This window comes from Saimiri boliviensis, chromosome 11, assembly GCF_048565385.1.
Source record: "Saimiri boliviensis isolate mSaiBol1 chromosome 11, mSaiBol1.pri, whole genome shotgun sequence".
Taxonomy (NCBI): domain Eukaryota; kingdom Metazoa; phylum Chordata; class Mammalia; order Primates; family Cebidae; genus Saimiri; species Saimiri boliviensis.
This window is the reverse complement of record NC_133459.1, coordinates 42,008,335-42,034,296: the sequence shown is the minus strand read 5'-3', so window position 1 is coordinate 42,034,296 and position 25,962 is coordinate 42,008,335. Positions and strand designations below refer to the sequence as shown.

General features: G+C 53.7%; 1 protein-coding gene across 2 annotated transcripts; it reads right to left on the bottom strand.

The window, feature by feature from the left end:
• Positions 1 to 1,748: 1,748 nt before the first annotated feature.
• TIE1 (tyrosine kinase with immunoglobulin like and EGF like domains 1) lies at positions 1,749 to 24,201 on the bottom strand. Of its 2 annotated transcripts, XM_003936959.4 has the most exons (23): positions 24,021 to 24,201; positions 19,980 to 20,294; positions 19,795 to 19,905; positions 18,176 to 18,331; positions 17,892 to 18,023; positions 17,594 to 17,734; positions 17,265 to 17,393; positions 16,260 to 16,405; positions 15,862 to 16,006; positions 13,191 to 13,349; positions 12,873 to 13,010; positions 12,403 to 12,699; positions 11,590 to 11,880; positions 11,051 to 11,241; positions 7,347 to 7,557; positions 7,098 to 7,208; positions 6,700 to 6,890; positions 5,449 to 5,562; positions 5,268 to 5,338; positions 3,532 to 3,572; positions 3,349 to 3,445; positions 3,125 to 3,224; positions 1,749 to 2,212 (listed from the first exon to the last, which is right to left on the bottom strand). In XM_003936959.4, the coding sequence occupies exons 1-23, from the start codon at positions 24,076 to 24,078 to the stop codon at positions 2,141 to 2,143; spliced, it is 3,417 nt and encodes a 1,138-aa protein (XP_003937008.1). In that variant the 5' UTR covers positions 24,079 to 24,201; the 3' UTR covers positions 1,749 to 2,140. The 2 variants fall into 2 exon arrangements, with proteins under 2 accessions (XP_003937008.1, XP_010345781.1); XM_010347479.2 differs by lacking the exons at positions 12,403 to 12,699; positions 12,873 to 13,010.
• Positions 24,202 to 25,962: the final 1,761 nt, after the last annotated feature.

Here is a 25,962-nt window from a genome sequence, read left to right as displayed (position 1 = left end):
AACTTCACAAAGTTCTCGTATTGTGTTTTTCAGCTCCATCAATTCACTTACATTCCTCTCTAAATTGTGTATTCTTGTTAACATCTCGTCAAACCTTTTTTCAAAGTTTTTAGTTTCTTTGGATTGGGTTAGAACAAGTTCTTTTAATTCACAGAAGTTTCTTATTATCCACATTTTGAAGCCTGCTTCTCTAATTGGAACATACTTGTTCTCCATCAAGCCTTGTTCCGTTGCTGATGAGGAACTGTGATCCCCTGATGAGGGAGAGGCGTTCTGATCTTGGGTATTCTCAGCCTTTTTTGGCTGTTTTCTTCCCTTTGTTGTAGATTTGTCCATCTGTGGTCTTTATAATTACCATCTTTGTAATTGGGTTTCTGAGTGGATGGCCAACTTACTGATTCTCAGCGCCGAAATCTGAGTAACCCACTGCTCCGACTAAAACAGCGGCGTTAAGATTGATGGTGCTTTTCTGAGTCTGCACCAAGAACTGATGCTCCAAGGCACTGGCAAAACCGCCTTGCCGGCCACAAGAGTCGCACTGGCGACCCGTGGGGCTCCTCCGCTGGGAATCTCCTGGTGCGTGAGCAACAAGAATTCATCTGAAAGTGTGGCGTCCTCTTGTTCTCTGCGCTTTCACTGGGAGCTACAATCCCGAGCTGCTAGTGATCAGCCATCTTGGATCTCTCTCGAAGTATTTTCAAAATACACATCCTGTGTACCAGTACTCCCCTGCAGCTTCCTGCATTTGTATATAATGATATCAGCTTACACTGAGTACTTACTGCGGCCCAGGCCCACTGCTGTAAAAGATGGGCCTGTGTGGTCTCATTTAACATGAACAACAATGAGGTAGCTATTACTAACCCCATTTATTAGAGGAGAAAACTGAAGCTCAGAGACTTGACCAAGGCCACACAGATGGTTAGTGACATAGCAGGGACTTGAACACAGGTCAGTGTGATCCCAGAACCTGTGCTCTTCACTACAGTGCCACACCATGTTATGCCTTCTTTGATTTCTTTCTGAATTCACTGAAAAAATGTGTAAAACACAATCAATCTTGTTTCTTAAGGACCAATAGGAGAGAAATCTAAGGCCAGCCATGAGCAATCCAAAGAGTAGGCAAGCCCAGAGGCAGCAAGCATGGGGTAGTGTGGGACTCACTTTCAGAACTGGGAGAGAAGCACCTCCCAGAGCATTGTCAGACCCTGAAGAAGGCAAAGGAATCTTACCATGGCTGGCTGAAGTTGGGAGTGGCCTCTGCCCTCCTCCTTTTGGGCTCACACACTGGGCACTGAAGTGGCAAGCCAGGGAAGGCTGCCTGGAGGCATAAGGAAAAGGGAAAGGACTATAAGGAAACTCTAGATGGGCCAGGATCTGTCTGGTGCTGAGGTGTGCCAGGCAGAGTTGAGGCTGGGCTATAGCCGATGTTGGTATGGACTGTTTGGATGGAACAAAGAATCCTAAGCTGGCTGCTGCCTAGAGATAAAGGGAGACATGTTACTGATGGAAGCTGGAGAGCAGGGAAGAAACCAGGGGAAAACTGGCCTTCTGATCAGGACAGAGGTGGGGGCTGGTGGTATATGTGTAAAATGGGTCTTCCAGAGCACCTCCCATCCTGGACAGGCAAACTCAACAGAGGGCTGAGGCCTCAGAAAGTGTTTCTTTTCCTGAAAAGCCCAATTTCTCTCTCTTGGGTTTAACTACACCCCTCACCCAAGATTGACCAGCAGTAAAAGGTAGACATTGAATGGAGCTTATTAGAAACATTTATTTTTTTCTGAATGGCAGGCAGGGAGCGGGAGTAGCTGAAGAAGAGGGCATATTAGTGGTGGGAGTGCTGGCTTAACCAAGGAGCTGGAGTGGGGTTTTGTGCTGGGGGAGCAGCGGGATGGGAAGCACACCTGTGGGGCAGCTGAACTAGAAGGAAGGATGCCCAGGATAGCTATGAGACACCTGCAAAGCATGGGGACCCACTTCCCCTAAGCCCACCCCATCCCCAGATCCCTTCTTTTCTCCCTTAAGTTAAAAAAATTCCTTGAGGCAGCTTAAGTCAGAGGCCGTAAGGATCAGTCTGGTCACAGGTTAGACAGCTGAGTTTGCTCTGGCCAGCAGAGCCAGGTTCTGGCTGGATGGCATCTCAGGCCTCCTCAGCTGTGGCATCAATGCCCGCGTAAGTGAAGTTCTCAAACAGCGACATGTTCACATAGGCCTGGGGGCAGAGCAAGCTTTAGTGGGGGCCAGGAATGGGATGCGTCTGGACTCAGGCACCTTGACTTCCATGTGGTTGGGGCATTTGAATTGACATGGATTTGTTCTGGATGGCCCCATGGCCAAGAGTGGCCTTTACCAGCCTAGGGCAGTGAAGGCATCAGGCCACAGCTGGGGGTCTCAGGTGAGAGACTCCCAATGCCATTGCTAAAGAGGGTTTTTACATGTACTCTTTCAGTGAATTCTTGGGTTATGCATTCATTCATTCATTTATTAACTATATCTGTTCAAAAGCTATTTTAGATGACTCACCCATTTATATGGTTATTTGATCATTCCTTCATTCTTAAGATATTTAATCATTAATGTACTTGAAGAACTCTTCATATATTTACTAATTTGGATATATTTTTCATTATATTTATTTGATAATTCACTTATTCAAATGGTTAGTAGATTGTTATTGAATTACATAATCATATGATTATTGTGTCATCTATCCACTAATTCCATTCATTCATGCATTCATTCATTCATTCATACATTCATACAGTTACTGTATCACTCATTCACCCATTCATCCATCTGGTTAGTGACCATTCATGCACTGTGCTCTGGCTCTGGCAGGGAGGGAGAGGTGTCCCAGATAAGAATGGGCTGATGGCCTCAGCAGAGGGAGGGATTTGCTGTTGGGGCTAAGCAGTGGCCTTGGAAGAGTTCTGGAAGGGCCTGGTGTCTAACCCAGTGAGGGCTGGAAAGGCAGGCTGCATCCTGGGGCCCGGCCTAGGTAGTGACAGCCACCACTGAGGGAGTCTGGGCAGGCAGGGTGGTTGGGACGGGGGTCATGGCCCTCTCAGAGGGTACTCTTGAGCACTCTGTGAGCCCACTCCACCACCTCAGCCCGTCTTCTCACCTTCCTGGCTTCCAGCATGCGGCCCAGCTGCAGGGCAATCTGGGCAAAGGGGGGTCGCTCATAGGGACGGTCCCGCCAGCACTGACGCATTAGTTCGTACCTGTGAGGGCGGCATTGCTTAGATGAGGGGTCAGGCCAGCTGGGGTGACGGGCTCACAGGGATCAAAGCTGAGGTCACTCATCACAGAGATAGGGTCATGGAGCACAAGGATGGGGTGACTCACACTTCATCGTCACAGTTTCGAGGCTGCTCCATGCGGTAGCCCTGGGGCAGCTTTTCATAGAGCTCGGCACAGGTCATCCCACAGTAGGGTGTACCTCCTGCAGGAGGGGACAAAGTGCTCTCAGTCCGGGGCTCCACATGGGGTAAGGTGGGGCACTCTGGGAAATGGGGGTCAGGGACTCACCAAGGCTCACGATCTCCCAGAGGAGGACCCCAAAGGACCAGCTGAAATAAGAAGGATGTACTTAGTTACCTTCTAGGCCCTGGCCCCTAGTAGTTTAGCTTCTAGCTCCCCAAGATGTGCAACCCTTCCCAGCCCTGTATGTGTCTATTTTGTAAGAATCTGGCCTTGGCCAGCTGTTGTCTCTGTTCCAGTGAAGCTCCTTCATACTGCCCCCATCCCTCAACTCAATTAGAGCTAACTTTTTTTTTTTTTGAGACAGGGTCTCACTCTGTCACCCAGGCTGGACTGCAGTGGCTTACTGCAGCCTTGACCCCCTGGGATCAGGTGGTCCTCCTGCCTAGGTGTGTGCCACCATGCTTGACTAATGTTTTGTATTTTCTCATCAGAATATCTTTTTTTTTTTTTTTTCTGAGACGGAGTTGCACTCTTGTTACCCAGGCTGGAGTGCAATGGCGCGATCTCGGCTCACGGCAACCTCCACCTCCTGGGTTCAAGCAATTCTCCTGCCTCAGCCTCCTGAGTAGCTGGGATTACAGGCACACGCCACCATGCCCAGCTAATTTTTTGTATTTTTAGTAGAGACGGGGTTTCACCATGTTGACCAGGATGGTCTCAATCTCTTGACCTCGTGATCCACCCACCTCGGCCTCCCAAAGTGCTGGGATTACAGGCTTGAGCCACCGTGCCCGGCCCATGTTTTGTATTTTTAGTAGAGACAGGGTCTTACCGTGTTGCCCAGGCTGGTCTCAAACTCCTGGTCTCCAGTGATTTGCCTGCCCGGCCTCCCAAAGTGCTGGGATTACATAGATGGGCCACCATAGCCGGCCGAGCTAACACGTTTATTGAGCACTTACTGTGGTGGAGGCACTGATCATTTAACATGTATGTTAATTCATGTAGCCCTCACACCAACCCTATGATACGTTTTATTATTCTTGCCATTTTACAGATGAAGACACTGAGGCACTGAGAGGTTAGCTGGCTCGCCCAGGGCCATACAGCTGGTTAGTGGCAGAGCAAGCGTTCAAACCCAGGCAGTCTGGCTCCAGAGCTCTTCCTCTTGACTGCACCTCACACTGTAACAGCCTCTGTGTAGTGTGCATCAGGCCTGAGACCAGAGGAGAGAGTTCACGGGGGTGGAGGAATCTCGAGAGTGTTGGGGCAGAAGGAGGAAGTAGGCATGTAGTAGTCAGAGGGGCGATCAGTGTGGTAAACAGTGAGCCATGCAGGTCAGGCCAGAGGGCTTGGGGCAGGGGGTCTGTTCAGACCAAGACAGACATCCCTGGAGAGATAGGAGGAGTGTGCCAAGAGGGCTGTCTGCAGGGGAGGGACACAGAGAGGGAGTCTTGGGGATCATGCTCTGGTAAGATCCTCAGGTGGGCATGACCTTGCCCTTCAGGGAGGCAGGTGAGAGCAATTCCTGAGTGGCCTCTCCACCTATGCCAGGAAGCATCCACCAGCATTCCCAAACCTCTCCTAGGCATCCCCCCATCACTTACACAAACATAATCCTAAACCACCTTTACCCCAGTCCTATCCCTGAAACACCTGAGACTCCTTCCACCTAGCCCTACCTTGACTGGGTACTTTACTCTACCCAGGACACCTGTGTCACACCTGGAACACAGCCCAGGTCATGCCTTAGACCACCCACAACATTTCTGAGATGTGTCTAGGTTAGGCCTGTGTGATTCTTGGGGGCCAAGCCCTCCTGTGCCCTCCCACCCCACACTCACACATCACTCTTGGTGGTATAGACGCTGTAGTTCAAAGACTCAATGGCCATCCAGCGCACAGGGAGACGCCCCTAGGAGAGAATGGGTTTGAGGGGCTGAGTGTGGAGGAAAGGCCTGTTTGAGGCTCCTAGCGGGCAAGGCCAGGCACAAGCCCTGAGGGTGAGGGTTGAATGAGACTCACCATTGTCTTCTTCACATAAACTTCCTCTCCCCGAGAAAGGCCGAAGTCTGCAATCTTGGAGGCCAGGTTCTCTCCAACCAGCACATTCCGGGCAGCCAGGTCCCTGTGGATGAACTGCAGGCAGAGTCAGAAGTCAGTAGAGACTGGAGATGAGGGAGCCCAGGACAGTCAAGCCAGTAAGGGCACCCTCGTTGCAGCCCGTGGCTGCAATCTTGTCAGCTGACTCATATCTGAGAAAGATCAGTGTTGGCTCTCACCTGCTCCTTCCTGGGCCATGGCCAAGTTCAGGCTGGATCCCTTTTCCTGAGACAGTGGTAGCTACACTGTACATTCTCCTCTTTCCATGCTTCTCTCCCTCCCTCCTCATTTCCCCTGGGTTCCAGTTTCTCTCCCTTAGCCCTCCAGCTTCCTCAGAGACCTCTCTCCACCAGCCCCTCCCTCTGCACTAGCCACTTCCCCTGCCCCTCTGCCTTCAAAACTACTTAAAACTTTACTATCTTTAAAATGCCAGCTGGGTGCAGTGGCTCATCCCTGTAATCCCAGTACTTTGGGAGGCTGAGGCAGGTAGATCACTCGAGGTCAGGAGTTCGAGACCAGTCTGGCCAGCATAGTGAAACTCCCTCTACTGAAAATACAAAAATTAGCTGGGTGTGGTGGTGCATGCCTGTAATCCCAGCTACTCAAGAGGCTGAGGCAGGAGAACTGCTTGAACCTGGGAGGCAGAGGTTGCAGTGAGCCAAGATGAGCCACTATACTCTAGCCTGGGCAAAAGAGTGAGACTCAGTCTCAGAAAAAACAAAAAAACAAAAAACAGATAAATGCCTTCCCTTGGTCTCGCATTCCCCTGGATGGTCATCCCCCTGTCCTTTCATTCAGTCCTGAGCTGACTTGGGCTTGGATCTCTGCCCTTCCCCCTCTCCAGCGGATCGCACCAGACCCATCACCATGAGGCACCATCTGTGGGGGTGAAAGCTCACACGCAGATGCTGCCTCCAGCTTGGGCCTCTCTCCTGAGTTCTAGGCTAGCATCTATACCTGCTCACTCAACACCTGCACCCTCCACAGTGGAAGTCCCTGCCTCCTCCAGACCTGCCCTTTGGCCCTGCTTCCCCATCACTGTGCTTGCATCTACCCACCTACCTGGGCCAGGAACCTCAGTCTCCACATCCCATCAGGGCCGGCTGACTTCTTGCCCTGAGGCTGGCCCAGTGGCTTCCCCTCTGCCCTCCACCCACCCCAATTGACACACACCTGCTTCTCACTCAGATACTGCATGCCATTGGCCGCATCACTGGCGAAACGCAGTAGCTGCCGGGAGCTGAGGGTAGAGGCTGTCCCGTGCTCTCGAGCAAAAGCTGGGTCCGTCTCCAGGACCCGGCTCTTCCGCAGAAAATCTAGCAGGTTCCCGTAGGGGGCATATTCAATAGCGATATACAAATAACCTGGGAGGTAAACAGACAGACTGTGGTGATTGAGACACAGGCAACTTGGGGTGAGAACAGGCACCCCCGATGGTAACAGACAGGGATGAGCGGATCAAGGGTGATGCACAGGTCGCTGGCAGCCCCCAGCAAGCTACTCATGTTGTGGAGGTGATGGCTGAGGATGGAGGTTTGGAAGAAGGCGTAGGTGATGAGCTGGGGGCTCACCTCGGTTCTTACAGGCCCCCAAGAGGTTGATGATGTTGGGGTGATGCCCCAATTTGCACAGAACTTCCAGTTCTCCCGCAAAGTCACGATGGTCATTTTCAGAGGCATACTCTGTGTAAAGAATCCAGTATTACTTTGGAGAAAGGGTTGGCAAGGGCTGGGTCAATTGCTGGAGGAAGCCAGGTGGGGCCTGGGATGTGTGGGACAAAGGAGAGCATCAGGGCTGGGCCAGGGGTCACCCCAGTGGACCTTTCAGCATCTTGATGGCTGCATTCATCTTCAGCCCGTCCTTCTTGATCATGGCCCGGATGACCTGGCCGAAGTTCCCCTCCCCGATGAGGTCCTCAAAAGTGATGTCCTCCCACTCCAGCACTGGGTAGCTCAGGGGCTCAGGCTGCGGTTTTGGCCGCCGGGTCAGTGTCAAGGTCCCTGAGCTGAACTGCAGGATGGTCTCCTCACCCTTCACAGGATGGGACAAGAGGGTAGACAGTCCACACAAGTGTCAAGGGGGCAGAAGGAGGCACAGACAGGCACTCGAAGAGGTTCCTGTGTCAGACAAGTGGGCAGAGACCCAGAGAGAGGGCACCCTGATGGTTGGCCAGGGACAGAGAGGCAGACAGAGGACATAACTGAGACAGAATCATAGGTAACGCACAGGTAGGCTGCTGGGTGGACAGATGTCCAAGGAGAGAAATGCAGAGGCTGCAGCTGGAGGATCTGGTGTGCAGGGCTCTGGAAGGCAGAACCAGGACTTGTCGGTAAAGCTGCTAGAAGCCACAATGTGAGTCAATGGAAGGAGGGTATTTCTAACATTTAGAACAGACAAGGATTGGAATGAGCTTCCTATGATTGCGCTAATCCCACAACTAGGCTTTTTTTGGGGGATGGGGGTGTTACCAGGAAGGCTGTGGAGAGGATTCCAGCCTTGGGCAGTTGGCCAGGGTACATTTATTGAGCACCTACTACATACTTAGCCCTGAGCTGCTGGGAGCTAGCGGAGGGGTTTTCTTCTCCACAGTAGCAGAAGCAGAGATTACTCTGTCCACACACTTGGTGTTTCTCCATAGCTCTAAAAGCAGGCCAGGACCTGAATGTAGCAAGACCATAACAAAGAGGAATGTCCAGTTCCCTGAGTAGGAGGAGGCCATCTGGGCGGGGCTGATGGCAGGAAAAGGAAATAAGTGAACAGGACCAAAGGATCTGCCAATAAGAAAACTGGAAGAAGGGTTAAGACAGACCTTCTGTCGGGGCTTCCTAAGTGCACTGGAGCCCAGCTTGATAGGCAAGGGCTGAAGACGTGAGGCACAGGGATTTGCATGATGCACTGATTTGGTGCTTACCAAAGGCACATACCAAATGCACATGATGTTCTTGGGCAGCACCATATGTAGGTACATGTGTGTATAGGTTCATATACACGTGCAGGCCTGAAGGCGCACAGGCACAGGGACACACATTTGGAACACACACACATGGGGGCACCCACAAACGATGTGTATATGCACTCATACATGGGGCACATACATTTCCTATCCATATGCAGGCACAGGTAGCAGGGATCTCTCTCTTTTTTTTTTTAATCTTTTTTTGAGACAGGGTTTCGCTCTGTTGCCCAGGCGGAAGTGCAATGGCATGATCTCAGCTCACTGCAGCCTCAAGCTTTGGGGCTCAAGTGATCCTCTCACCTCAGCCTCCTCAGTAGCTGGGCCCACAGGCGCACACCTCCATCCCTGTCTAATTTTTGTATTTTCTTTTATTGTAGAGACAGGGTTTTGCCATGTTGCCCAGGCTGGGGGTATATATCTTGATATAGAGTATGATACCGTGTAAATGACTGCTTTCCCACCTCCTGCCCTCAACATCTGTACCCATTACCCTCCCCCACCACAGCAGTGAGGGCCTTCTGCGTGCACTGACCTCAGAGGCAGGGCCAACACAGCCTGTAACAAAGAAACCAATTCATCTCTGAATGGATTTTCTTTTCTTTTTTTTTTTTTTTTGAGATGGAGTCTCACTCTGTCATCCAAGCTGGAGGGCAGTGGTGCAATCTCAGCTCACTGCAACCTCTGCCACCCGGGTTCAAGTGATTCTCCTGCCTCAGCCTCCTGAGTAGCTGGGATTACAGATGCCTGCCACTGTGCCTGGCTAATTTTTGTAGTTTTAGTAGAGATGGAGTTTCACCATCTTGGCCAGGCTGGTCTTGAGCTCCTGACCTTGTGATCCACCTGCCTTGGCTTCCCAAAGTGCTGGGATTACAGGCATGAGCCACCGTGCCTGGCCTCTGAATGGGTTTTTTAAAGGCACAGCAGAGACACTAGCCTTTCTATTACAAGGGTCAGCCCTTGAGACAGAAGAGGGTTTTCTTTTTTGTTTTATTACGATTTTTGAAATGCCAAAGCTTAGCTGTAAGCATCAAGAGTCCAGGCCTGGAAGACCAAGGACAGAGTTCAGATCCTAAGTGACGACGGTGAGGAAGCCCTCAGAGGAGACAGGACCTGTCGGGGGTAGGTTAGAAGGAAGGATGTGACAGGATGAAGTAATAGGTCTCCTCCCACACCCCACCTCTAAGCGGGGGCCTGAGGGACAGAAAGGTGTGGGAGGACAGAAAACTCAAGCAGGATTACAGGGAAGCCAGGAGGAGTGGAGGTTTGTAATTCCTTCAAGGAGCGATAGGTGAGGTTGCAGGCACAGTTCTAGAGTGGTAGAAACAGTTGTCTAAGGGGTAAGGGATTGTGGCAGTGGGTCTGAAGGCCACAGAATATGCCTCCGTCCACAAGGTGTAAGGAAGCCCCTACAGCTCTTTAGTTCTTTTTGTTTTATTTATTTATTTATTTTTGAGATGGAGTCTCACTCTGTCACCCAGGCTGGAGTGCAGTGGCGTGATCTTGGCTCACTACAACCTCCACCTCCCAGGTTCAAGCCATTCGCCTGCCTCAGCCTCCCGAGTAGCTGGGATTACAGGTGCATGCCCCCATGTCCAGTAATTTTTTTTATTTTTAGTAGAGATGGGGTTTCACCATGTTGGCCAGGCTGGTCTCGAACTCCTGAGCTCAGGTGATCCACCTGCCTCAGCTTCCTAAAGTGCTGGGATTACAGGCGTGAGCCACCATACCTGGCCTGTTCTTTTTATTTTTTATTTTTTTAGACGGAGTCTTGCTCTATTGCCCAGGCTGGAGTGCAGTGGCAACATCTTGGCTCACTGCAAACTCTGCCTCCTAGGTTCAAGTTATTCTCCTGCCTCACCCTCCTGAGTAGCTGGGACTACAGGTGTGTGCCACTACGCCTGGCTAATTTTTGTATTTTTAGTAGAGAAGGGGTTTCACCATGTTGGCCAGGCTGGTCTCAGGTGATCCTTCTGCCTCAGCCTTTCAAAGTGCTGGGATACAGGTGTGAGCCACCACACCTGGCCCAGTTCTTAAGTCTCCAAAAGGAGGCCCTGGAATTTGTAAGAATGGAGGTTGGGATGAGGAGTTCACAGCATAACTGGCCTACTGGCAGGTGGCCACAGCAGGGCTAAGGACATCAGCCAAAGATGTGTGCAGACAGAGGCTGGCTCCCAAGTCTAAGAAGGCCTGCGAGGACAGAGGCCAGCATGAACCCCAAGTGCCACTCCATGGGATCACCTTGCTATCTAGGCCTAGATCACCGTTAGGGAGAAGGAAAAGAGGGGAGAGGAATATCTCCAATTGATCGAGCCCAAACCTGGAATTCTTTTGAACTGTGAATATTCAATATTTCACCACTAATGTGAATGGGCTCAAGAGCTGAGTTCAGTTTTAGAGAAATAAAGAAAATTATATTTTGTACCCTTGAACATTGTTGAGTGTAATCTTACACCTGCAAAACAAACAAATGCATACACACACAAAGTGTACAAGATCTTGCTTGTACACAAATAGAAACATATACACAATCTTCGATCATGCACCCGGGGGCAGGGGCGGGTCACTGACCGAGCCTGACTGGTAGGTGAAGGTGCGTCTCCGATGCAGGCAGCTTCTTCGGATGCACACCAGGGTTAAAAGGGCGGCCAGGATGGTGAGGCAGGTGGCAGACACGGAGCCCACCACCGCCAGGATCAGCTGCTGATCCAGGCCCTCTTCAGGTGCTCGGCTCTCTTGGACTGGGCCCTCAGCCTGCAGCCCTGGACACAGTGAGAGGGTCAGATTGGGGGACGCCTGAGTCAGGGAACCAGAGGTCACCATGGTGTTACACAGAGGGAAAGGTGAAAGATCCCAGTGCTAGGACTGTCAGAAAATCACTTGGGCCACATGAAGGAAGGGATGAGGGGTGTCAGAGGGGCGATGCCATTTTCCCAGCCCTGGGACAGTGGATCATGAGAAGGGAAGGCTGAGTCCCCAGGACCAGGGCTGTGTCTTTTTTGAGAGGGGCCTGGGATGCCCTGGCTCCACAGTAGGGGTGATGTGGAGGGAGACTGCGCTGAGCTCTCCCTGCTCAGGGCCCAGGGGTCCTGTGGGCCTTGCCCTCTCACCATTGCCCAGGGTGGACTCTTCTACTGTGTTGCTCCAGTCCCCGAGCCCCTGAATGCTGGCCCGCACCCGGAAGAGGTACCGAGTGCTGGCGTTGAGTCCACGGACAATGGTGCTTGTCTCCTCGGGCCTGTCCACGTCTATCCACAGCGGGTCTCCTGTGCCCCCAGCCACCTGCACCTCCACGATGTACTTGGATATTGACCCAGGCAGAGCCTCCGGGTGCTGCCATGTCAGCTGAATCTCAGAGTCTGAGAGGGCCTCGGCATAGAGGTGTTGGGGGGCTGGAGGCCCTGGGGAGATGGGGGCAAGAAGGCAAGGCTCAGACAGGACCAGGCTGTGTAGCTGTGGGGCTACACACATCCGCTCTAGCTGTGCCCCCTGCTCTGTGGGTCCACCACCCTGCCAACTTCCTCCTCCCCACCAGGCTGAATTCCTCTCCATCCCCCCAGGCCACCTTCACCCACAAGCTTCTGCTTCTCCTTGTTCTTCTTACATCCCAAGTCCTCTCCACATCCCCCCATGTCCTGTACTCCCCAAGTCTCATGCCCTCCCATGACCCTGGTTCTAGCCATGAGTCCTGACCTCTCCATGCTCTCCCGATCCCGTATGCTCCTGGTGACCTGTGTCCCCATGGTATCCTGGATCTTCCCCAAGTCCCATGTCCCTGCTGGGGTCACATCTGCCTGATACCCTAGGTGTGTCCTGTGTCCTCTCCCTGTCCATTAATCTCCTATAGCCTCCTGGGTCTCCCGGGTCTCATGTGTCCCTGAGTCCCACATCACTGCCCAGCTATCCCTACTCCCTGGGCATACCGCTGGGGGGCAGAAGCACGCGTGCGGGGGGCGAGGCTGGGCCCAGGAGGGTGCAGTGGTAGAGCTGCACATCCAGCTGGTAGTGGGTGCCAGGCGTGAGTCCTGTCAGGAGGGCGGTGCGGGCCTGGGGGGATGAGATGTTCTCCCGCCGCTCCTGCCCCCGTGCCCCGTCCCATAGGCGCAGCAGGAAACCGTCGCCCACCAGTGGCCTGGGCACCGAGGGCAAGGACCAGCTCACTCGCAGCCGGTCAGGGCCTTCCACATGCCAGCCCTCCAGCCACGGCTGCAACAAGGGCTCTGGGGCCAGAGGTCAGGGATCAGAACTGTTCAGTAGGTACTTGGGGCTGGACAGGACAGTGATCCCCAGAGGACAAGGAAGGATAACCTCCAATTGGAAAGGCAAGGGTCCCAGGGGTGGAAAGGACAGTAACCCCTTGGGGGACAGGAAGGGATGACTCTTGGCCTCTCACCAGGACAGTCTGTGGTCATGAGGGCGGGAGGCCCCCAGGCCCCCTCTCCCCCTTCCCCCGGCCGGCTCAGCTGCACACGGACACTGTATGTTGTCTTTGGCCTCAGGTTCATTAACGTCACATTCTCACTGGGGTCCACTAGGGATGGAGGGTGTGGTATACATCATTCAGCCCCAACCTCTTCTAGAAGCTGCCATGATCCCTTCAGCCCCTTTGCACCATTTGCCCTCCCTCTCCTGCTCACTGTGTCCCTTCACTATTACTCAACACCCCTGTCCTTCCACGGCTCTCTCCTGCCCTGGCTTTCCCCACACTCACCCACAATGGCCGACCAGGCCATGGTGCTGTCCTGGGGCCGGTAGTGCAGGCGGACAGAGGAGATGGGTCCATCCCCAGAGAATGAGACCAGCGGGGAGACCACAAGCTGGCGGCTCTGCTTGGCCAGGAGCCGAGGTGCAGCCAGGGGCACAGGGGGCACTGCCAGGAGACTCTGGGTAAGGCATGGGCACAGAGCCTATCCATTCACCTCTGCATCTTTGTTTTGAGCTGGGGACCCTCTAGGCTTGGGGGACACCGAGTTCAACAGATGGCCAGAGTGGCCAGGGCCCAGGGAGGACAGAGTTCTGGCTCCTGGGTAGCTTGGGGCACAGGGATTCAGCAATAAAGACATGAGGGTGTCCCAAAAGATCGTAAGTGAGGAAGTGACATGGCCAGACCTGGTTTAGGGGTGAGCACTCCTCCCATGCAGTGTGGGGATAGACAGAAGGGCCTGAAATCCAGGGCAGGAAGACAGCCTGGGCATTATCCTGCTCTCTGCACCTGCTCTCATTCACCACTTTCTTAACTTAAAAAAAAAAAAAAAAAAAAAAGCCAGGTGCCGTGGCTCATGCCTATAACCTCAATACTTTAGGAGGCCGAGGTGGGCGGATCACAAGGTCAGGAGATCAAGACCATCCTTGCCAGCATGGTGAAACCCCGTCTCTACTAAAAATACAAAAATTAGCTGGGTGTGGTGGCATGTGTCTGTAATCCCAGCTATTTGGGAGGCTGAGGCAGGAGAATCCCTTGAACTCGGGAGTTGGAGGTTGCAGTGAGCCACGATCTCACCACTGTGCTCTAGTCTTGTGACAGAGCAAGACTTCGTCTCAAAAAAAAGAAAGAAAGAAAGAAAAAGAAAGAAAGAAAGAAAGAAGCCACCAGCGCTGAAGCGCCTGCTCCCCACCATATGCTTCATAGGCATGACCTCTAATTCTCACAACTGCCTTTTCATCAGGGCTCATTACCCCGCATTATGAAAACACTGAGACTCAGAGGCACCGAATAACTTGCCTAAAGACATGCAGCTAGGAGGAGATACAGCCACGTGCTGAACTCGATCTGTGTGAACAGGCTGCCTCCCATCTGTCCATTCTACTCCAACAGCCCTGGTCTTCCTGCCCTGCTTCCTCACCCCATGGTCGCTGCTCCTATTCTGGCCTCAACTTTTCTCTCCAGATTATTGCCTTCGTGCTGCTAACAGGTTCCCTTGCCTCTTCCAAACGTTTGCCAGATTGACTTTTTGAGAGGAAAGGAAGGAAGGAAAGAGGGAGGGAGGGAGCAAGGAGGAAAAGGAGGATGCAGCGCTGTAAGCTGAGGGAGTGTGGGGCAGCAATGACATGACAGCAGGTGGTGCTGATGTGGGGGGAGATGAAGGCGCATTTTGGGTGTGGAGAGGCCCTCGGTGCCTTTGGCTCATGTGGGGTATTAGATGTCTAAAAAGTGGCTGGATATAAAATGAGCCTCTGAATCATACAGCGGTGACTTTCCATACCAACATCAAAACCAGACTTCCAGAGAAGATGCCCCACTTTACGGAGGTGCCACCAAATGATCTGGAGTCAGAAGAGGGGTGCCGGCTACAGATCATATGCGAGAGCTGCCAGAGGACAATCAGAATCTTGGGACTAGGTGACAGTTTAAATAATAAGAACAGTAATTATCGACAAATAGTGAGCACACACCTGTATCGGGCCCTGTGCTAAATGCTTAAGTGCATCATCAACTTTAATCTCCGTAACAACTCCATCAAGTGCTCATATCCCCATTTCGCAGACAGAGAAAGTAGGAGGGGTTAAGCCCTTTGCTTAAGGTGATGGGGCAGGGATTTGTGGAGACAGGATTCAAGCTCTGAAGCCTGAGCAGAGTGGCTCTGAAGCCTGAGCAGAGTGAGAAGAGAAAGGCAGAAGGTGGGGCATGGTGGCAGACAGTGACGCACAGTCACGGGATGGAGAGATGGCGAGGATCTGGGAGGTAGAGTATGGCAACAAGAAAGCAGAAGGTGAGAGGGGCTTATGTGGGGTAGCAGGGGGACAGGAGCAGAGGGACAGCAGGGTCAGGGTAGCGGGGATGTGAATGGTTATAAGGCTTATGATGCTGGAGAAGCTGGAGAAGGCAAAGGGAGCCCTAGACCAGGATGGGGTGCTGTGGTCCGAACAATCTTGGGCACTGGCAGGTCCCTCCTTATTTACCTGGCAGACTCCTAGGCATGTACCACTTCTAGGAAACCAAGCTGGTCACTCTCTGAGGTCCACAGCCCCATGTGCTCCCTGTGCTAGCACTGTCTGTGGGGTGACACAGAGACAGGAGGCGGCATCCCAGAACAGAGTTAAAGGTACACTTTGTGTGTGTGTGTGTGTGTGTGTGTGTGTGTGTGTGTGTGTGTGGTGGTTGGTGGAGGGCAGCATGGCTGGGCAGGAGGAAAAGTGGGACTGGAGAGTGTCCCCAGTTTCTGGGGCACAGGATGTCCTTTCCAGATGGGTCTAAGCTGTACTCCTGTCTTGACACTGCCCAGCCTGGACCTCTGGTTGACCACAACCCCTCTTTTCCTCTGGTGCTGGGCTATGACTTCAGATGTCCTTGTCCTTCCTGCAAGGATCTCCAACCTGAGCAGGATCAGCTAGAGCCTACTCTGCTCACTGTCAATCCCCCGTGGACCTAGGACATCACTGACCTTTGACCTTGACCTTGAAGCGCTGGCTGTCTTGGCCGCCAGATGTGAACACACGGCACTCCCAGAACCCACTGTCCTCAAGAGCCAAGCGGGGCACCTCAAACTCAGCTGTGGTCTTGTCTGGCTCCACAATGGCCTTGGTGGACTAAAAGAGATGGGGAAAGGGGACAGGTCACAGGCAATGAACACCCCTGTGGCAGGCACCCAGGTGTCCGTCTGGACTGATAGCAGGACAGAGGCCCAGTGGCAGCCCCTCACCAATCAGCCGGACCTCATTTGAGCAATGGTCAGGCCAATGGGTGCACCCTGCAGAAAGTTCTGAGGGGCTAGTGGTCTTAGGGATCAGCTGTGAAGCAGGCGGCCGGGGGTGCTGGTGGGTTGGGGTGATTGGGGCTGACCAGGAGCACAGTGCCATCTGGCTTGCGTAGCTCTATGCTGCCCCGCACTGGGAAGGAGTTCCCTGCAGCTGCACAGTTGATCCGGGGCATCGTCTTTAAGTTGAACTCCAGTTCTGAGGCCATGCTGAGGATCTGGGGGATCCGGTCTGGGGAGAGAGGACACTCATCCTGGAGCTCCCACAGGGGCAGACACGCCCCTCATTGGATTGGATGCCCAGTCCCTCCAGCCTGAAAACCAGCAAAGTCCTGCATGATTCCTCCAGCGTCCCAGCCCCACATCCCATCAGCTGCAGAGTCTACTTCCTAACCACCTCCCCACTTCCTGATACCCTCTAATACCCGCCCGCAGGCCCCTCACCATCTTCCCGGCCAGCACACTAGCCCAGGCATCATCATTCCTGGTCCCCGGGTACAGACTCCTCCAGGGCCTCCTGCTCCCACTCCCCGGCCAGAAAGCAGTGTAGTTTTCTGCAACACAGATCTGACCCCCTTGTTCCTCCTCAACAATTCCCTCTTGCCGCATTACAGGAAATGCAGACTCTGGCCTTTATTCCAAGGCATGATGCGACCTCTCCTGACCACCTCCCCACCCCTCTACTTCACTGTCCTGGCACCCAAGCCTGAGTCCCCAATCCTTGAGTCTGCTCTTGTTCTTTCCTCAGCCATCTCTTTCTTGTCCTTTATATCCCATCTCAGATCACACCTGCTTCCAGACCCTTCTCTGCCCCGCTGAGACTGCCCAGGGGCATCCTCTGGGCTCCCACACTCTCTGGGCTGCTGCCCTTTCCGTATGGCTGGCTGACAGTGAGCTCCCTGCTGGACTGCCTCCCTACCGGACTGACTCCCTGCCAGAGCTCCCTGCCTGCCAGACTCTGAGCTCCCTGAGGGCAGGACTTGGAGCCTTGCAGGGAAAGGAGGGATCAGTCTCCTCCACCAGGGAGATGTCTTTGGTAAAGGCCAATTTATCTTTGGGGGAGTCTCAGAGGTCATCTACTGTTCTTATACCTGACTTCTCACAGTGCACTCCATGCCACCCAGAGGGGCAGACACAGCCACTGAACCGGTCACAAGTCCCACCGTTCTGACACTGGCACTGGAGTCGGCAGTCTGCCCCAAAATGACCAGGGGCACAGGCTGGGAATAGAGGAGGTATGATTAGAGGGGCATGGGGCAGCAGGCAATGAGGGCACAGATGGGGTGCAGGTTATATGACAGGGTAAGGGTAGAGGGCCTGGTCAGGTGACCAGGGGGATTGGTAAGTCAGGGGCAGAGTGAAGGGTCCGGGTCAAGCTTGTGGCCACCTATCTTGGTCAGGGACCATGGTGGGACCATACCTTCCTGGCACTGGCTTCCTCTCCAGCCAGACCCACAAGAGCAGCCATAGGGATCTGGCAGGCAGAAGGTGAGGCCCCGGCAGCCTGTTATGCCTGGGCACTGCTCCTGGCAGCTCTGCCCAAAGCGGCCTTCTCTGCAGGCTAGAAAGAGAATGTGTGGGTGTATAAGCCTCTGTGGGTTCCTGGGCCTAGGACCTGCCTGTCACCCTCACCCTCCAAGCTCTATCCACATAATTCTAGGGTCTTCTCCCAGTCAGGTATCCTCTCCTGCCTGGGTCCAAGCTCCCCTCCTCCTTACCCTGTTCACAGCGGGTGCCAGTGAAGCCAGGGGGGCATACACAATCGCCGTCATGGTCATGGCAGACACCTCCATGTAGGCAGCTTGGGCACTCCTTGGTACAGCTTGGCCCCCAGCGCCCAGCCTCACAATCTGGAGGAAGGGTGTCTTCAGCAGCTGACCTCACCCACCTGACCACCGCTGCTGAGGACTGGAGATCCAGGGGCTTCAGGGGACCCACAAGAAGTACCCATAGGGCTCCCAGCCTCTCACCCTACCCACAACCTCTGCCCTCTGCTTCTGACCCCGCACAATGAGCCGAAAGAAGGCACTGCCCAGGGGGCTGGCATCCAGGTAGGTGGCACTGTAGATGCCGCTCGATGGTGGCTGCACGTTTGGGAATGGCAGCAGGAACCGCCCATCCTCGGCCTCTTGCCAGTCCAGGGTGTTGAAGTAGGATCCTGGGGGGCATGAATGGGTCAGGAGCCTCAGCATTACATGAGGGTCGTGTCACTTCTCTCTGCCCACCTCTGCCTGGGTTGCATCAATGGGCCCCATGCCTACACCCAAGCCAGAAAGCTCAGAAGCACCCTCTTCTTCATGCTCCATCAACTACCTGGTAAATCACCAAGGAGGTGCTCAGTCCACCTCCTCATCCCCTAACTCAGTCGGCTTCTCCCCACACCCACTGCCACCGCCCTGGTCCTGGCCTCCAGGGCCTCACAAGCAGGCTATCTGCCTCCAGTCTCACCCTTTCTTGTCCCTCCCCCATCCTGCAGCCAGGGTGATTTTTCACAACAGCCTCCTCTATGACTCCCTTGATGAAGCTCTCCTAGTTCTCCAGTGACCTCAGGACAAAATCCAGCTCCTTAGGCATCATTTTCACCAATTTGGCTGTGGCTAAGCCATCCAGTCCCATCCCTCTTCATTCCCTGCCTGACTCCTAACATTCCTGAATTCCTGCCTGAATTGATTGCTTCTCTTCCAGAAACACCCTTGTGTTTCAGACCCTCCTGCTCTTCTCAGTCCCTCCTCCTGGAATGCCCTTCCTTCCTCTGTCTGCCTTCTGTCTTCCCACTTCTCCTCTGAGCACAATTCAAGTGCCATCTACTCTGGGGTCTCTTCCCTGAGTCTCTCCCTCCTAGAAGAGTGCCCCAGGCCCTGCCCCGCCCGCTTCTTGCCTCTTCATTCCCAGCTGAACAGAGACCCTAGAGACCCGGGTCTGCCCGTCCCTCTTCACCTCTCCTGTCAATTCCCGGGGTCCAGAGCTCAGGAGGCAGCCCCCTTAGCCAAAGGGAAGGGTCTTCCTCCCTCAGGAGCCCAGGGATGCAAGAGTCAGCCAAGGGGTTGTGGATCTGAGGACTGAGGCAGGAATCTGTGGGGCCACATAGAAAAACGGATTCCTCCTATGGGATGGCCAAGGGGTCAGTGTGGAGGACGCCTGGGGCTGAGGTCCCACGGATCTACCCAGGCCTCAGCATGAGGCTGTCTTGGACATCAAGGATCTGGGCTGGCCTGTCTTTGGGAGAGGCTAGACTCTGCCCTGCCTATGCTGGGCATGATGTTACCAGTTCTATTCTTCCTCGGGGGCTGCTGCTCTCCACCAGGTGGGCTATGTGACAGCAGCTGCTAACTCCCAGGGGAGAGTGAAGGATGAGGGTGTAACATCATGCTCATTTGGGGCTAAGAGGGAAGGGGCTGCTGACCACAGGCTCCTGGGCCTCTGAGTACACTAGGAGGGCAGCTCAGAGCTCCAGATTAGATGGGTTCAGGCGCATCCCACCGGACCTAGTCCACCACAGAGGAGGGGCCCTGGAGGTCGGGTGTGTCAGGGACCAAAGCCGAGGGCCCCACGGGTGATTAAAGTGTTAGAGCCTCAGAACTATGGGTCTACCTGCCCCACCAGTTCAAATGCCCGTCTCACCGTTGCTCTTCCAGATCACGTCTGTCTGCTTGTGCTTGTGTATACGCGCAGAAAGTACAGCTGTGTCGCCTTTGTTCACAGTGTGCGTGACCTTGTCTGGAAGCAGGTGGGCTGTGGGGTGGAGGGTGGGTCAGCAGCCTGGTTTCCCCGTGCCATTCTCCACCCGCCCTGCTCCCCAGACTCACCTCCAAAGCTGTTGTGCACGTAGATGACGCGCGTGCGCCGAGCCCCGGCGCCGCCCACGCAAGAGAAGACGCCCACGAGGTCTGCGGGCCTTGAGAAGCCGCGCATGGTGACCTGGTGCGAACCGTTGCGCACCAGGCGCAGGGGCGGCCCGGGAGGGGCGCGCACGATGCGGTCGTCTTTCTCAAGCAGCAGGGGCGGCCCCCAGGCATCCGAGCCCCTCTCCGCCCCAGCTTCCCCGGACACGCAGGTCAGGAAGAAGCGCTGGGGGTCCGTGAGTCTCAGGTTGGCCAGCAGCGTCAGGTCCACCGCCGAGCCTGGGGCCAGGACACCAGTGACCCTATTGTAGTTCCAGCCATCGCTTCTCGGCCTTTTGGGTAAGATCAAGTGTAGTCCCAGCCAACCCTGGTGCCCCAGAGCCCCAGCCCTCTGGTCTTACGAATCCACTGTCCACTCTGAAGAGGGTCTCCCACCTTCCCCGCTCTTCCTTCCCCTGCCTGGTGTCTCAGACCCCACAGGCGCTTCGCTTCATCGGGCATTCCCATCCCCCTCCTTTCCCTTCCTTGCGCACTGGCCTTTTTCCCTCAAGTCTCCTCATTCTAAAAGAAGAAAAACAAAACCACAAATCCTCTGGCTGCGTTCCCTCCCTTCTCCTGCCAGATGGCTTCCCTTTCGCCCCAGCTTTCAGAAAGAATGATCTGTGCTCCCTGTCTCCGTTTCCTTTATTTTCTATCAGTCATGTTTCCCCACTCGTCTCTGAAACTGCCCTGCGAAGGTCTCTGTGAGCCACTTCCCCCTGCCCCCACCACGAGAGTGCAGGCCAGGAGACCCAGCCAGAACAGAAGTGTCCCATGGGTCCCCCTCTTTGTCACTAATGGAGCTCTAGAAAGGTCTGGTGGGCTGGGATTTGAGATGGGAGAGGCTGAGTTTTGCAGCCAGAAGGATGTGGCGCGGAAATGGAGCTAAGGCCACGTGTGGTGGCTCACGCCTGGAATCCCAGCACTTAAGGAGGCAGAGGCAGGTGGATCGCTTGAGAACAGGAGTTTGAGACGAGCCTGGGCAATATAGCAAGACCCTGTTCTCTAGAAAAAAGAAAAACAAAGAGAAGTGGAGCTAAGCCTGGGGCAGGGCCCAGATCCAGGAAGTGCAGCGCCAGGGCAGGCCTGGGGCTCAGACAGACACAGACACAAGGTGGGCCTTGGTCTTCTTTTGCTTTCCGAAGAGCTCATGCCCTTGTTGGGGGAACAGGGATGGACACAGGTGCTGTGCTTTTGAGCACTGAGAAGGGGCCCCTGATCCAGCCTGGGTGTGGGGGGTGCAGGGAGATGAAGAGATGCTTCCTGGGAGGTAAAGTTGGAGCAGGACACACTGACATGGACAATGGGGAGGGAGAGAAGTCAGGGACAGGGAGAGGGCATCCTAGACAGAGGGCACAGCCTGGGCAAAGGCCTGCAGTGGCAATATTATGGCAGGTGGAGGGGGTTGTCCAGTTTTGTGTGGCTGAAGCACAAGATGTGAGGCTGAGGCAGGAGAGACCACGTGGAGTCAGAGTCCAGGCTGGATGGTGGAGAGCCTGGGAGCCTGCCTCAGCTCCAGGACTCGGCACCCCTCCGCCAGCCCTTCCTTCTCTGTCTCTGCCAGCTGACTGTCAAGCAGTTAACTAGTATAAATGCCACCTAGCTTATCGGTTAATATTGTTTGAAAAGCTACCATGAGCAAATGAAGCTAGCATTTACCTACCACATGCCAAGACCCCATTTTCCACTGATCTTCACAACCAGTGAAATGCATATTCTTTCCATTTACAGAGGAGGGTCATGGTCATTAATTCTACCGGCTTCCTGGAGCAAGCTCGTCCACTCCCTTGGCTTTAACCATCACCTCTGAGTCAATAACTCAGGAACGGTCTTTCAGCTTGGACCTGCATTTCCATCAGCTTTTGCCAAACCTGCTCCTCTCCGGTGCTCCCTGACTCACTGGACAGCACTCGCCACCTGAGACTCAAACTCCCACTGTCATGATAATTAATGTTTATTGGCTGCCAGTTATGCACCAGGCACTTTACTGGTGTTGTCTCATTTTACCATCCCAGCGATTCTGGGAGGTGGATGTTATCCCTGTTTTATAGCCAGGAAAGGGAGGCTCAGAGAAGTTAAGTAACTGGCCCAAGGTCATGTAATTAGTAACTGGCAGGGTCAGGTTGTATGATACTAAAGTCCACACCTCTGAGCGTTGTGCTGGCCGCCCCATCAGTCACAGAATTCTGCACATCGTTTCCTGAATGCTTCTTGACTTCATCCCCACCCCACAAGCCTGCCTTTGGCCCTCATCCTTACTCACCTGGACCATACCAATAGCCACACCCACTTTCTGCAACTCATCCTCGGCAGTGATCTAAGACCAAATCTGACCGTGTGACTTTCTTGCCTGTGACCTCCCATGGCTCCCTATTGCCCTCAGGATCATGTCCATGCTCCTGAGCCCTGTGCTGCTCCCACGCTGTCCCTCCCTTGTGTTCCCAACAGGCACCTTCTCGCCCATGCACCTCCATGCCTCTGAGACTTGCATTTTTTATGTTCTGGCTGCCTGGAATGAAGACCACCCCCTTACTGAAATCTTCCCTGACTCCCTTTTTGTCTCCTACCCAAGGCAGTGAAAGCTGACTCCTCCTCAGTGCTCCTCTAGGGCTTCTGGGTCTGTCCCTGTTTAGCCCTCTTCCCCTGTCCTGTGTTCTATGCTAGACCATGAACCACTCAAAGGCAGCCTCTGTATTCCAATCCTCAGACCAGCAGACTGAAGGAATCAGCTGCCACTTATTTAGAAACCCTTACCAAGTGCAGGGCACTATGCCAACGGCTCTGCGTCATTTTCTCATTTAAACCCCGTAACAACCATAGGAGGCTGGCAGCCTTTAATCTCTGTACAGACCTGGGGGTTGCCAGCCTCTCAGCTAATGGCCCAGCACTTAGCACAACTCCTAGAATGTTGTTGGTACTCAATAAATGTTTGTCCAGTGAATAATTGAATGAATCCAACACAATGACCCCAGGAACACCCCCTGAAAACTGCCCCCCATGGATCCTCAGATCCAACACGTGGCTGCTCCTCACTCCTCCCCTGATCCCAGGCTGCAGTGATTTCTGGCACGTGCCCGGGTTTTCCCGGCCCTGATCTCACTTTCTAGTGGATCAAAGTGATGGCAGTGATGATAGGGTTTGTTTTCCAATTTTTTTTTTTTTTATTGTGGTGAAATACTTATAACATAAATGTTGCCATCTGAACCATTTGTAAGCAGCATATAACCCAACGTGATTAAACACATTCGTAATGTCCCACCATCACCACCATCCAGTCTTTTTTTTTGATTGATAAAGAAAAAAAAGTTAAACAAAACAGAGATGGGGGGGCGGGGTGGGTCTCACTATGTTGACCAGTCTGGTCTTGAACTCCTGGCCTCAAGTGATCCTCCCATCTCGGCCTCCCAAAGTTCTGGGATTATAGGTATGAGCCACTGCGCCCTGCCCCGTCTTTATAATTTTCTTTTTCTGTTTTTTTTGAGATGGAGTTTCGCTGTTGTTACCCAGGCTGGAGTGCAATGGCACGATCTCAGCTCACCGCAACCTCCGCCTCCTGGGTTCAAGCAATTCTCCTGCCTCAGCCTCCCGAGTAGCTGGGATTATAGGCACGTGCCACCACACCCGGCTAATTTTTGTATTTTTAGTAGAGACGGGGTTTCACCATGTTGACCAAGATGGTCTCAATCTCTTGACTTCATGATCCACCCGCCTCGGCCTCCCAAAGTGCTGGGATTACAGGCTTGAGCCACCGCGCCCGGCCCTTTATAACTCTTTTAATCTTGTAAAACAGAGTGAAAATCTTATAAAAACTCTGTACCTTTTAAACCAAACTCCCCATTTCTTCCTCCCCACTGCCCATGGCATCCGCCATTCTACTTTCTGTCTCTATGATATAATAGGGTTTCTTAGATGGAAATCAGGGCCTCGGGGCCTAGAAATGGAGTGAGGGACTCAGGGAAGACTTACCCACATGAGAAGCCAAGAAGAGGATGGGAAGCAGGAAAGGGGGCACCCGAAAGACCATACTCCAGAGGCTGACCCAGGCCAGCCAGGACGAGCTGGGCCTGGGGTCAGATGCTGTGGGCCTCACTGCTCAGCCTGTGCTGGTCAGTGTGGGTCGGTGCTGGGCAGGAAGAGGAAATGAGGTGGCTTGGGTGGGAGGGGTGACGGGGAAGAGGGGGTGGGAGGATTTATTCTGTCTTTGAGCCTCCAGGCCCCCCCACAAGGCTGGGGATTGGAGTCACTTGAGGTGGGGGGAGGGTTATGGTAAGGGCAGACCTGGGGACAGTGGATTGGTTTTTCCTATCCCCTGTCTCTCTCCAATCCTCAGTCTTGCTGGCACACAGGAGGCAGGAGTCAGGAAAAGGAGGAAGCCAGTGGCTTCCGCCTATTGAGGAGGGGAGTGGGGTGGGGAACATTGTTCTAGGGTCTCCCCTCCCCCCAGCACAAACACAAATACAGCCCACGTGAGTCCTTATGTATGTGCCCCAGGACTCAGACAGTTAAATGGGTTTCCTAGACAGCAGTTCACCTACGAAACACAAAGGACCTTTGTGGGCCTGAGAACACATACACTCAAAGGAACACGGGGCTCCAGCAACAAAGAGGCTTCGAGTCTTATCTTGTGTACCTCTCTCATTTTACAGATGGGAAGACTGAGGCCTGCTGTGCTCGAGGGCACCCTGAGGCCATGGCAAGGCTGGGACTTGAGCTTCTTACTGCTTTCTTGGTGCTGATCACTCCACAGGGCACACATTAAGCAGACACAGGGAAACACACACAGGGAATGTCAGTTGTGTGGTTAGTCCTCAGCGTAAGCTGCTAATAAAAGCTTCAGCTTTGTGTCGGCCAGGGGTCATTCATTTTGCAGCAAACCCATGTCTGTCCCTGGGCACTGGGGCAGCAGTCTGCCCAGGGAGGTGTACTCACTCTTGACGGCTGACAACAACCTGGGAGCAGTCCTGCTGCCTTGGCAAAGCCTCTAAAGCCCCATGGATCTTGCTTCTGCTTCCCTTCCAGACTCACCTCTCCCTGCTCTGGCACCCATTGCTCCACCTCTTGCTACCACTGGCAGTTCCCAGAACAGAACAAGACCTGTAGGTACAGAATGCCCAAGAGGAGGCCCTTCCAGGGAGCAGAGGGAGGAGCCATCAGATGGGCAGGCTCGCTGGTGAAATCTAGGGCCCCTCTGACCCAGAATGGAATGGTTGGGATGGATGAGACCTGGTATCAGCCTAGGTGACTTAGGTCTGGAAGTCCAAACCCTCCCCTGGGCCTGGAACATCTTCCCAGAGTCTGTTCTGGGTGAAGGCTTCATTCTCCTCTAGATGCACTGGGCTCACGTTCACCGTTCTGAGGAGGCTGGGTCCCTGCAGCTTGATTGAGCTGGTGTAGACCCAGGGCTCTTCTGAAGCTCCCTGAAAAGTCCCAGGAGAGGCTTTGACTCCTGGAGTAGCATAAAAGAGGATCAGGAAAGACTTCCCCACTGATTTGCAGCCCACAGAGACTCCCATGCCTAGGCCTGAGGCTGGGAAGAGCTTTCTCTGGACAAGGCTTTGGGTGGGGTGGGAGTAGGAGCAGGGGGAGTGGTCAATGCCTTAGACTTCAGCTCATCTTGGTGTCAGACCTTTGAATCTGGAAGGAAAAAGGAGCTGGAACGGGCTGGGACTGTTTGTGTGGCAGGATTCACTTTTGTGGAACTTTTTCTTTGGTTCTTGGAAGACCTAGGGGGCCTGATGTCATTTTGCAAACGTATGGAGAGCACTTAGGCAGCATTCCTTCTTCTTGAAAGTGACACAGATACTGGCACAGGTATTTGCTTTGAATGGAAAAATTTGAGACTGCAAGATGCTGGCACATGCAAAGACTTGGAGCCCATCTGCCCTCCCTGCTCTCTCTCTTTTTTTTT

Excerpts from the sequence above, each read along its gene's own strand:
- TIE1 (XM_003936959.4), bottom strand. The coding sequence starts at position 24,078 with ATGGTCTTTCGGGTGCCCCCTTTCCTGCTTCCCATCCTCTTCTTGGCT. Across the intron at positions 18,332-19,794 it reads CGTGATCTGGAAGAGCAACG|GATCCTACTTCAACACCCTG; the intron begins GTGAGACGGGCA and ends CATGCCCCCCAG. Across the intron at positions 7,209-7,346 it reads AGCCATCAAGATGCTGAAAG|AGTATGCCTCTGAAAATGAC; the intron begins GTCCACTGGGGT and ends TTCTTTACACAG.